The sequence below is a fragment of the Vigna unguiculata genome, chromosome 5 (assembly GCF_004118075.2).
Source record: "Vigna unguiculata cultivar IT97K-499-35 chromosome 5, ASM411807v1, whole genome shotgun sequence".
NCBI classification, from domain to species: Eukaryota; Viridiplantae; Streptophyta; class Magnoliopsida; order Fabales; family Fabaceae; genus Vigna; species Vigna unguiculata.
Window position 1 is genome coordinate 47,541,444 of NC_040283.1, and position 13,566 is coordinate 47,555,009.

The window sequence follows — 13,566 nt, forward strand, 5'->3', positions numbered from 1 at the left end:
GAACTTAGAACTCCTCAATTGTCTTCCATTTTATCAGTCACCTATTTGTACTGTCTGTAATGGCTCGATCTTGAATCTTGATATGTTATTTTCTTTTGTTGCTCTACCATATATACTACCCAGTTTATGAACACATTCATCGTAATATTAATTACACCATTCTTTAGATCTGAGACATTTGATGTAGAAGCAAACAGTAACTAAAATTTGACCGTAGAAACACTTCCGTTCTCCTCTGTCTCTCTTGTTTTATCGTGATTAATTACCTCATTTTTCCATCCTCATTCGTTAACTTAATGCAACAACAAACAATTTGCACCATTAGTATTGGTTGTTGGAGCTGGTTGGTTGTTGTCGCTTGAGTTTGGGAAGTGTCAGTGCATACTTGAAGCAATCTCAACATTATATTCGCATCAAGCATAACAACAGATAGATACAGTACTGATTATTTGATCTCATATCAAACATCATAATTCGTGGGGTGTGAAAAATAGCCTTCACTTTCACTTTCAGCTAAGGTTCGGTACAATAGATCATACAAGAAAGGGTAATATTGATTAACTAAGTTAAAAGTAAAGAAAATGAAAAGGAGTTGGTGGAAGGTGGCGGCGTTGGAATTGACTGTGATAGTGACAGTGGTTCAAAAATTGAGATGGAAATGGCAAGTTTGTTGGGTGGTGGTGGTGGTGGGTCCATTCCGTCACCAGCAGCCAACGCCAACCACTCCAAATCCGATCCTACCCTGACCTCACGATGAAAGAACGAACCCAGATGAGATGAAGAACAGAACATTATCGTTGGTGTGAAATGCTAAAAAAAATAAAATGAGTGGGAAGAGTTGGTTGAGTGGCATGCATGAGCACCTTAAATTGGCGAGAGAATACGCGGCGGAAGGACTCTACGACACCTCTATCATCTTCTTCGACGGCGCCGTTGCCCGAATCGGCGACCACCTCAACTCCGTCGACGACCCTTTAGTGAGAGCGAAATGGATGAACGTGAAGAAAGCGCTGGGCGATGAAACCCAAGTGGTGAAACAACTAGACGCGGAGAAAAGGGCGTTTAAGGAAACTCGACCACGATCACGATCACGATCATATTCCTCCTCGTCCTTTGTTTTTCAACCGTCGGATGAGTATCCCATTCCCACTACCTCTCCTCGCGCTTCCACCGTCGACGAACACGACCCCGACGTCTGGAGACCGCCGAGTCGAGATTCCAGAAGGCCCGCCATGCCCACTGCCCGAAAGGACGGGGCTTGGAGCCGAGGCTCTACCAGGCCCGCTGCTGGTGCGGTAAAGCCCAGCAGGGTAAGCGCTGGGCCCCGACCACCGGCGAATGGAAAGAACGGCGGCGGCGGCGGCGGTGCTTCTGGAAAGGGGAGCAGAACAGGTGATGGTTCACGTTCAGTTGTAAGTAAGTTGTTTGTGTTGTGAATAGGAAGAATTTGGAGTTGATTAAATTGCATATGAATGAAATGAGATTTGATTGATTTATTGATGGATTGCAGAATGAAGATGGGAAGAAGTCAAAAAAGTATGAATATGAAGGTCCTGATCCTGAGTTAGCGGAAATGTTGGAAAGGGATGTGTTAGAAAGATCTCCTGGTGTGAGATGGGACGATGTTGCAGGCCTCACTCAAGCAAAAACCCTTCTAGAAGAAGCCCTTGTACTTCCCTTGTGGATTCCTGAATATTTTCAGGTTAGTTCACTTTTGAAGTTATCAATTGTTTTTATTTTAGTCTCTATCAAAATTAAAAATGCTGCTTGATTTTGTTTAAGCCGAGGAAGTTGTTTTGTGTTGTTGCAGGGAATAAGGAGACCCTGGAAAGGTGTTCTTATGTTTGGGCCTCCAGGAACTGGGAAAACTCTTCTTGCTAAAGCAGTTGCTACTGAATGTGGTACCACTTTCTTTAACGTTTCTTCTGCCACTTTGGCTTCTAAATGGCGTGGAGAGAGCGAGCGCATGGTGCGTTGCTTGTTTGATCTTGCAAGAGCACATGCACCCAGCACCATTTTCATTGATGAGATTGATTCTCTATGCAATGCTAGGGGGTAAGTAAGCAAAGCAAGTCAATAATCTTCTTCTTCTTCATGATCCATGTATTTGTGCTTGTTCAGATTCACCAACTCACCTCACCCTTAAAAAGGGTTGAACTCTGATTGAGTTGAGTTGTTTTCATCAGGGCTTCTGGGGAGCATGAATCATCCAGAAGGGTGAAGTCAGAACTTCTAGTTCAGGTTGATGGTGTGAACAATAGCTCCAAAAATGAAGATGGAACTCGTAAGATAGTAATGGTTTTGGCAGCCACTAACTTTCCATGGGACATAGATGAGGCACTGAGGTAGGTATCTATTAGCTTTTCTGCATAATTTGTAATACATTCTTTATATTGTGCCACTAATTTGATGGCAATGCAAAGCAGAAGAAGGTTGGAAAAGCGTATATACATTCCTCTCCCAAATTTGGAGAGTCGAAAAGAGCTGATCCGTATCAATCTGAGGACTGTAGAGGCAAGTTGTTTATTATTATCTTTTAGTTATGGAATGAAATGTGAATAGATGTTACTTGAGCAAAAGCAAAGTGAAAGAAACTGAGTAGCGTGGGTGGAATTTGGATTTTCTGCTGGTTTTTTTTGGTGCTGATCCTGCTGGTTTTTTTTGGTGCTGATCCTCTACTGTACATTTATAATACATTGATTATCCTTAATTTTGATGTTTTAAAATATATTAAAAAGATATTTAAAATATCAACACAGTATATTTTTAATGTTCAACAAAGGACAGCACAAAAAAATCAGTAAATAATCTGAACTCTGAGTTGTTGTTTGGTACATGCAGGTGGCACCTGATGTGAACATAGATGAAGTGGCGAAGAGGACAGAAGGGTACAGTGGAGATGATTTGACAAATGTGTGCCGTGATGCTTCCCTGAATGGTATGAGGCGTAAGATAGCAGGAAAAACGCGTGATGAGATCAAGAAGATGTCGAAGGATGAGATTTGGAAGGACCCTGTTGCAATGTGTGATTTTACAGAAGCTTTGAAGAAAGTTCAACCAAGTGTTTCTCAGGCTGATATTGAACGCCATCAAAAGTGGTTTTCCGAATTTGGATCAGCCTAAACACATTTTTTTTAACTACAAATCCTGCATGGTGCAACAAAATGTGCCATGAAAAATGGTGAAATGGCTACGAGTTATCTATTATTTTACTGATATGCCTCTGAATGAAGAAGTGCAACTTTGAGAGCATTGTGTATACACAAATATGCTTTTACATGAAATACTTCAAAGCATCAGAATCAAACCTTGAAATTGATTTAGATTAGAATTGTAAGCATCAAACTTTGCCAACAAACAACAATCACCTGTTAATACCAAGAGTTCCTCTCACGATCTCTTTTGACAGTAGTGGAACATTTACAAATTTCACCACCTTCATCCACCAGGCTTATCAAGCTTGAATTTTCACTTTCCAATGCACTAAATAGAGAAGAAAAAGAAAACCATGGATTTAGAAAAACGTGGTTTACCTTCGGTTGAACGGTAACCATCGTCCGAATAATAGTTCACTAGAGAAATCATGTCCATTGGAATGAATATACGCTTATCGTTTGGGTTATCTTAAATCAATAATACATAAATTTGTAGTTATGATTCTATGAATCAGGATCGAAATGAATTTGAACCCAAAAGAGTATTCATATTTAGGTGTCTAGATTCCAAAGTAGAATATCTAAGGTTTTATTTAGGTCTAATTTAACATCACAAAACTAATTTAAAAATTAAGGTTTGCACTAATTTATATATTATAAATTAGTTTTATTTTTAGTCAATGTGAAACTTTCAACATCTTCTTTCATAAGGTCAGGCTCTAATTCATAATTCTGATATCATGTTAAAATAGTGAGTTTTAAGTCTAACTTAAAACCAAAAAATCAGTTTGTAAAATGAAATTTGTATCCACTTAGATATTGTGCATTGATTTTATTTTGATTCGACGTGAGATATTCAAAAGTGGACTTACAAATATATGTATATTTTATACTTTAAATTCACTAAGTATAAAAGATTTTAATAGTAAGTCAGAAAATGAAACTTTGGAACACTGATAATTGAGAATAATATTTGAGAAAATGATAGATTAATTCATCTCATCATATTTCTAGAATACCAAAACATAATCTTATAAAAAACTTATACTTATCCACTTCTTTTATATTAAGTAATTGTTAGAAAACTATAATGTTCTTAGAGCATATTCTTCCAACTATGTAATATATAGTTCAAAATATTATTTCTAGAAATGTCTAAAGATATTATATATAAGAGAGGTATATAAATTATAAATATGTTTTTGTGTATAGATTTAGTGAGAGGATAAAATCATAGACAGAAGAAGTGCAACAATATCACGTCCTTGGAATTTGATTAGTGAGTTTGTGAGTGAAATTACATCTCTTGTCAATGTTGATCTAACTTTTCATCAAAGTACAGTGAGAAGCATCAGAAACGTATTGTTGCGAGCTGACATATCACGGTTTTGGGTAAAACAAACACAATAGTAGAGAAGCCCAACATTGATGTTTGCAAATTTCATTTCAAGTACATTTTGGACCATTCAAGCTTTCGTTATTATGTTTTGTCATAGATAAGTTATTCACGTAAATGCAATGCAATAGCATTATCACCAACCTATAGTGCTATAGATAAGTGGAAACCTTACTCAAAAAGCTCCCAAAGTTCATGTTCTTTAAACATTTTTTAGACAAGACGTTTACCTAATTAACCCCCTTTTTTAGTCTAGATTCTTTACTGATTTTTTTTTTGTTCTGCTGAACATTAAAAATACACTGTGTTGATATTTTAAATATTTATAAATATGTTTTAAAATGTCAAAATTAGTGATAATCAATGTATTATGAATGTATAATAGAGGAACAACACAAAAAATCCAGTAAAGAATCCAAATTCATTTTTTTCTACCAAATTTAAGTAATTTGTACAAAATTATGGAAATCTATAAATTTTTATAAAAATACCAAAATGGATCAATTGTGCTTACAAAAATCATTACAAAAAAAAAATGTATTTATAAAATATTTTTAATTTTTTTTTAAAATTAAAATGAATTGACTGGTTAACCTATTTAACTTAATCCCAACTTTAGCAATAGCACAATAGTGCCTGAAGTTATAAGAAGGCAAAAGTTTGGCCTGCAAATAGTTAGTTTAAAAATAATCTAAATTACAACCAAAATAATTAAAATAATATACTAATAACTTGAAGAATAACTAAACGTGAAGGAATCTTTTTAGAAAAAGAAAAAAGAAAATTCGCCTTTAATTTAACTGAAATGCCTAATCATTGATCATTGAACCGAATCAATCATTTGACCGGAAAATTTGCATTGATTTAACTTTTGAACAAAATAAATCATTCATTTGACTTAAAGAAAAGGTAAAATCACGCGAAAAATTAGTTCATAGGATCAATACAAATGTTTGATGTAACCCCATTTATTTATTTTGTATGAACATGTTATTTTCAATTAAATGAATAGTTTTTATTATCAGTGGACGTGGCTTTATGTTATTGAAAAACTTAAAACTAAACATTGTAGTATAATTGATTAAACGTGTATGAATATTTGAATTTTAAGAACGTATAAAATAAAAAGTTTAATCATCATTGTTATTAGTATTATAATTAGTTATAATATTAGTTTAAGGAGTATTTCAAATAATGTCATGTTAGATATTATCATATATCTCAATTATGTTTGACATTTTTAAAAAGTTCATCTATCATTTGATATGATATGAGAATTTATTAAAAATAAAAAATAAAATAAAAGAATACAAAATATGAGGGATCATATCAAACCTATGATAAAAATTATATTTCACCAGAGACAAACTATATATCTGTTATGAAAAAATTCTAAATACATGAAGATAAAATATTAAACCATTTATATTGTTTTCTGTAAATCAAAACTAAATTAGTCAATTTATCGTCATAATGATTTACTTCACGAAAAACATGAATAACTTTGAATTTCATATACTTATAAAAATGTAAGCACCGACATCATCTTTCTCTAAGATTTCAAACCACCACTCTTTGATCCAAAAAATCATAATAGACTAAAGAAAAATCACTCTTAAATCACTCGTAAACTCTTTCTCTCAAAACATACTAGAATGCATAAATGACTCCATAAACTCAGCATAAATATTATTATTTTATTCATACAAGTTCAATTTTGAAACCACATTTCTTAAGGATAAAACTTAGATTAGATACACTCTAATAGGTATTAGATTTCATCTTGTTCCATTATAATTGGATTATGATTTGGTTAATAGATATTATTTTTGATGATAATGGTGAAGAAGAAGAAGAAAAAAAAAACAGTAGCATTTAAGGTTTTTGAATTGTTAAAGTATGATTTTAAAAGCAACAGATGTAATGAGTAGGCAAAGGAGGGTCCAGTTTGAAGGAAACACGTGCAATAATTATGGTGAGTCTTGTCTCCACCATAGTTTGTTGTGTTGTTGAGAAGGGTCTAACGTTGGTGTTGTGTTGTGATGAATGAGTGAGAAATGAGAATGAAAAGCCTAGAATTATGTAAGAGTTGCTTCTCCATTAGTGTAGTTTGATGCTAAGTGTTATCATATATGAAAGATGCCTTTGTCTGTGCCGTGATCTGTTTAGCCACGACACTAATTGGTGATATTGGGTTTTCTTGTGCCTTTTAAGAACAACAACATGCTACCAAATTATCACCACTTTCGTCTCATAATGCTTAACATTTAGAGTAGAGATGGATACACTTCTATCGTACTCGAGTTTGGATTCTTTACTAAGTATTCTCTGTTATTCCTCTATTGTGTCTTCAAAATACACTAATAGTCACTAATTTTAAAATTTTAAAATGTATTAAAATTATCTTTAAAATATCAAAACAATGTGTTTGTAATGTTCAGCAGAGGACAACACAAAAAAACTCAACAGAGAAATCGAACTCTATCATACTCATGTGTGGCTATTGTTATGATAATTATTTGTTGGATTATATATGTTTTTGGTCCCTCAAGTTTCAGTGAATTTTGGGATTAGTCTATTTTCGAAATTTTATACCAATTTAGTCATTTATATTTAGAAATGCGTAGATTTAGTCCTTTTTACCAAGTTTTGATAAGTTTATTTGACGTTTCAAACACATTTCGTGATAATATTTGAATTGTTGATACATTTTCGCTTCAACGCTAACTCAAATATTATCAATAAAATGTATTTAAAATGTCAAATAAACTTAACAAAATTTGGTAAGAAGGACTAAATTGGTATAAAATTTCGAAGAGGTACTAATTCCAAAATTCACTGAAACTTGAGGAATCAAAAACATATTTAACCCTTATTTTTTTAACCAAAAGTTTAATTAAGTTTTAATTTTCAATTAAATCGAGTTCTTATTAAAAAAAAAAAAATTCATCATTTTTAACCAAGTTAAATAACCATTGATATAATTTTCTTAATAATTCTTAAAAAGAAAATCCCAATAATGTATTGAATACAATATTAATCATTATAAATTTATAATTTCATCATAATAATAGCAATTTGCGATTGCATTTGTCATTATCAAGATCAATAATGAAAAGAATGTTTGACCTAGATTCACTTATACCATAATCACTCCATGATCACCACGTGATTAATCAGTTTTTAGTTAATATTCTGAAGATAAATGTAAGTAAAAAACAAGAACAAATATTTTATACGATATAGTTTTATTTTATTTTTAACATAACATGATAGCATGCATAGGCTTATGAACCCTAATAAGCATATACTTTTGTAGATAGCTGCATAGGCTTATGAGGAAGATGCCACCCAGTTATGTTGAAACATAAAGAATCTTGCTTTTATGGTGCTACTTTCTTCATCAAAATCATTTTCCTGCAAGTAGAAAGCTAAACAAACTCCAATATCTCCAAACATAAACATCCTAGGACTCCACACTTTTTCGTATTCCTCCTTTCTTTTTGTTTTCCCTACTAAACTACACAGTGTAACGTCTGCAACATATAGATACAAGTGTTTCATCCCATTCAATTCAATCAACAAATTTAATAACTCAAATTAATTAAATATAAATTTGGCTTATTTTTGCGATATAATTTGATTATTTTCACTGTAAGTTTAAAATTTTATTTTTCGATTGAATTGCACAAAGAGGAAAAAATTAAAAAAAAAATCGCTGTGTTATTAGGTTATAATCTTTGAACCATAGCCTTTAGACATTTTCACAAACATGACTCCATATGGACAAGCACTACATGCAAGATCTGAAAAGAGTTTTTTCACACACCATTCACGATAATCAAACATAGTATACAAATTTTCTAATAGATATGTTCTTTTATCCGTAGGTAGAAATTAAATATACAAGATTAGGTTTGCATCTAACATGAGACTAGACATTAATGGGTGGACTGATAGAATAAATCTAATTAGGATAATTAAATATATCTCTGATACTAGGTTAGGAAGTGGACTTTAAGTCTAACTCAACCCCAGAAAACTGACTTGTAAAGTGAGATTTGTATTCACTTTATATATTATGAAATTGTCTTATCTCTAGTTGATATGAAACTTTCAACATAATTTTTTTTAACTTATTATTAAAAATTCATAAGTTATTTATAAATTGAAAATACAAATTATACGAGGCTTCTTCAAATCATAAGAAAGTAGGAAAAATAACAATATTAATTGATTTTATATAAGCAAAGGAATTAATATGAGGAAAAAGATATTCCATGCATGGAATTTTGCTGATCGTTAAAAATGAGGGAGCATGGGGTTTGATTTCCTTGTATAACGTGTCCTATTTGTTCCTAGATCTTAGGTATTTCCTAGTTTTTCTTTTCATGGGAAAAAGACAAGGAAAAGAGAGAAAGAAAACAAAAGAAAAAAACTTTCATGCAACAAGAATAAAGAAGTAACCATACGGAACCAAACTCCACTCGATTGGTTAAATCAAAATTAATTTAGGTAAGAATTAATGTCATATAATTGAATTCACTCATCATAATTAATCTAAATGAAAAGGCACATTCTTTGATCTTATGATATTATAAAACTTGATTAGGCATTATTATGATTAATTAAGCTGTTTTTCCGAATCTCTTAAAAGTCACTAACAATATGCTAATGCATGTTTGAGATGAATTTGGATTGCGTAATCCATAAGCACCACACCATAATATATAACAAACTTTGTTTTGAGATATTGCAAAGAGATTCAACCAATGTTGCAGAAGCGACCCTTTTCTTTTAATTACAAGAATCCCTAATCAAAAGTCAAGACAGAATCTTATGAAAAGAAAAGAAAAGAGTGAACTATGTCGCGTGGTTTAAACTCGTTCCTTATGCATTCTTATGTTTAAACTATGTTCAATATGCACGCCTAATTAAATGTGATTTTTGTCGAAACTTATATATTTAATTCATATTTTGTGTTTTAGTACACATAAGTCTTACATCATTTAAAAATCAAGCTTAAATAAAATTTAAATATTTTTATTTTTCTTCAATATTTGATATGTTTTTTAAAAACAAAATTATAACGGAATTCAAAACTTCGAATACTGACGATATCTTGAAAATACAAAAAATTTTGTTTTCATATTTGATTCGTCAAATAACATTGGTAAAATCAATAATATTGTTTTCGTTAAAGAATATAATTTTATTAAAAAATGACCGTAAAATAAGAAAATATAAATAACGTCCACAAAAGTTTCTTTTAATTTTCTAATTTCTCTCACTCAGATATATCTATAACTACTTTTACTTATTTAATTTGAGAAACAAAACAAATCTATTCTTTGCCGTCCATGTGTAAAATGATTTTTTTTTCTTTTTTGCCGCATTCTTGCATACACCGGCATCTTCATCATACAATTTAATATTATTATGAAATTTATATTGTTCTTTTTAAATTAAAGATTTTCACGTTTAGTCTGAATAGAACTTTCTTAAAGAATTATTATCTAATATTTCAATTAATTTAATAAAAATAATATATAGTATTTTTTACTGTAGTTAAATTAAGGGAAAGACTATAGTTTTTCTACGTTATTTTTCTAGTAAAACTCCCTTAATCAATTAAAAAATATATATTACATAAGAGAGCTTTTTATAATATCTCCCTTAATTCCATTTTACTAGTCATGCGCTAGAAAAATTTATAGGTCGCTTTAATGAACCATCAGACAAAGAATTCTCGTACTAACTTTGAATCTGCAATAAACTAAATTAAATTATATTCAATTTTGATTAAATTCCTTGAAAGGAAAATACCATTTTGATCCTTACCATGAATTATTTATCAACCAAATTAAGAAAGTTATAAAGAAATATCTAGATATTTAAGTTGTACTACATACTATAATTATACTTATATTTAGTTTTAATAATTTTTTAAATGTTTCATAAACTTAATTAAACTTTAGAATACACAAATTTTGAATATTTTATAAATAAATAAAATTTAATAATATACATTTAATGAAAAATATATAAATTTATTATGAACTCTAAATTTATTAAAATTTTTATTTTATATTATAGATAAATGAAAAAGAAAAATAATATTAAAAAAAGGTGTCGGTTCAGTAGCGACCCAAACGATTCCGACCTCACCATGTTTGAGCCACGTGAAGTGCATGTGCAAGTAGAGAGTAGAGAGAGTATTATCATAAAATTAAATTATTATAATGAATGAATGAGTATGCTATGTGTGATGTTGTGAACACATACACGAGCCCATGTCCCGTGAATGCATGTCATGTCATCACCAATTACAAGAACAACAGGCCCATCACCAATCCAATGATGTCATACATACATGATTATTTTTTAATATCTAAGATTTTATTCTTTTACTATTATTTTCTGTCTTCTTTTAGGAAAATTCTAAAGACCAATAAAAAGGAAAATATATATTTTTACTTATTTCTTCGATAAAAATAAATAAATAAATAGTGTTTGTGAAGGTACTGGGGACAGGTAAAAGACTAATGTAACCACAAAATACCAAAATACTTTACTCGTTTCTTCTTGAAAATAATGATTCATATATACATATACATCTGAATAATGAATAACACAAACTCCCATCCACTCATTTTCACATTTTGCATATTTATTATTAAGGATTAAATATGTTTTTTCTTTAAGTGAATTTTAAAATTAATCTATTTTAAAATTTTAGATTAATTTAGTCTTTCATCTTTCAAAATACGTAAATTTAGTTTTTTTAATCAAAATTTGATTTTGTTAGGTTTATTTGATGTTTCGTACACGTTTCAGGATTATAGTTGAGTTATTTATACTGTTTGACACATTTTTACTTTAATATTAAGTCAAATACTATTATGAAATGCATTTGAAATGTCAAATAAACTTAACAAAATTTGATTAAAAGGATTAACTAAATCTACGTATTTCGAAAATGAATGACTAAATTGGTTCAAAGTTTCAAAATTGTCTAATTCCAAAATTCACTGAAAATTAACGGATTAAAAACATATTTAATCCTATTATTAATAATTTTTTATTTAATATTTAATATTTAAATTTTCCATGTTTATTTCCTTATTAAAAATAGTTTATTGTTGGAATAAAATGAGTGTGAAGAAAAAAAAAATAGAATTGTAGTATTGAAATTGAAAAACTTGGTAGAAGCTCACATTAATTGATATGATATTTCCACTTTGTGTATGTTTCTCAATTATATGCTATGATTGTCTTCTTCTCTTTAAAGTTTTTATATGTGTTTCTGAGTTGTCATCCGTCAGTCAATTCCTTCAAATTCAGTTTTCTGATACCTTCATTGCCACAATTTAGTTTACATAACAAAAATTACTTGAGTAATTTTATTCTGTGGGAGTTTTAGAACTTCTACTTTTATTAACATGTCTTGTTTGGTATATTTGTTTTCATTTTTTTTTCTATTATTTTTGTATTTATTTAAAAATTATTAATTTCCAACAATTTTTTCATTTTTTAATTGAATTTTTATTAAAATGTTCGATATGAGTTGAAAATATTTAAAAGAAAATAAGCAATTTCATTAACAAGCTACAAATCAAGATATTATTATCTCGTTAATAAGCAAATAAAATAATAAATTAGTTAAATAAAAATAAAATATATGCTAAATATTTAAATAAAATTAAAAAATATTTTTAAACATATAATTTTTATTGAATATATTCAAAATATATTTTTAAACATATATTTTCCATCCAAATAACTTACTTTTTACTATTTTGTTATTAAACATATTCTTTATTTTCAATTGTCTTTCGTCTTTAAATTAAATGATTATGTATTTAATCTTCATACTTTTATAAAAATTATGTAAAACATCATTCATGCAAATGATAAAATGGAGTGTTTTTGATATAATCATTTGATTTTTGGACTATAATATAACTTCTTTATATCTTTTGTTGGATAAAATGTTTCGAAGTAATGTTTTACAAAACTTTCATAAAGAAATTAATTTAACTTAAGACTGATCATAATTTTTTATAGTAATTTAAAACTATATATATATATATATATATATATATATATATATATATATTTACATTTTCTTTCATTTTTTTGGTTTAAAAGAATTTTCCTATAGATATGAGAGGTTGAAAAACAAGAGAATAAAAGATATATTAATTTAAATAAAAAAAATAAGTAAAAAGTGAAGTCTATTCACTTATTATTAATATTATTATTTTATTTATTAAATTTATGATGATAAAAATCTAAATTTTAGTAAAATATTAGCAACAAATTTTAAGGAGTAATGTAAAAGATATCATGATTATGAATTTTTTATATAAATTTCTCGAAATTAAGAAGGCGAAAATGAAAAAAAAAAAAGTGCTTTCATTGGATTATATTTTTAATATTCAGGACTAGATTTATGGTTAATATTTTGATATAATCACAATGGATTATGAATATAAACACCATATTTATAATTTTTCACTAATGATTAAAAAATGACTTATATGAGTTTATGATAGAAGTCTACATTGAAAGACCAGAAATAAGATAATTTCATAGTATATAAAAAGAATGTAAATTTTATCTTATAAATTAATTTGGTAAGATTGAGTTAGACTTAAAATTAATTTAGTATCAAAGTCACTTAAAGAGATAAAAATATGTTAACTTTAAATTGAACAAAATTCTAAAATTAAAATATTTATAGTTAATAGTAAATTAACTGGTTTAATTCCAAATTATTTTATTTCACTTTTTCCTTTTTAAAAAGTTAAAACTTTGATTTTGTTTTGTCTAACATGAGATTGTTAATAATTTATATATGTCTAAGAAAGAACATGATCGTCTAGATATTCACTATATTGGTGTTTATTCCGTACTACTAATATCATAAACCTTTAAAATGATCGTTTAATCCAAAATATTATTGTATGCCTTAAAATTAACTCTAAATACTAAAGAGTTAATATAAAATAT

General features: G+C 28.8%; 1 protein-coding gene across 1 annotated transcript; it reads left to right on the forward strand.

The window, feature by feature from the left end:
- Positions 1-186: 186 nt before the first annotated feature.
- On the forward strand, positions 187-3,398 carry LOC114184165 (katanin p60 ATPase-containing subunit A1-like). Its single transcript, XM_028071428.1, has 6 exons — positions 187-1,412; positions 1,511-1,702; positions 1,811-2,055; positions 2,187-2,345; positions 2,427-2,514; positions 2,842-3,398. The coding sequence occupies exons 1-6, from the start codon at positions 825-827 to the stop codon at positions 3,121-3,123; spliced, it is 1,554 nt and encodes a 517-aa protein (XP_027927229.1). The 5' UTR covers positions 187-824; the 3' UTR covers positions 3,124-3,398.
- Positions 3,399-13,566: the final 10,168 nt, after the last annotated feature.

What these genes read in the sequence shown, in the direction of transcription:
- LOC114184165 (XM_028071428.1), top strand. Translation starts at nt 825, where the DNA reads ATGAGTGGGAAGAGTTGGTTGAGTGGCATGCATGAGCACCTTAAATTG. An exon ending in GACATAGATGAGGCACTGAG is followed by an intron (nt 2,346 to 2,426) that starts GTAGGTATCTAT and finishes AATGCAAAGCAG; the next exon opens with AAGAAGGTTGGAAAAGCGTA. An exon ending in TCAATCTGAGGACTGTAGAG is followed by an intron (nt 2,515 to 2,841) that starts GCAAGTTGTTTA and finishes TGGTACATGCAG; the next exon opens with GTGGCACCTGATGTGAACAT.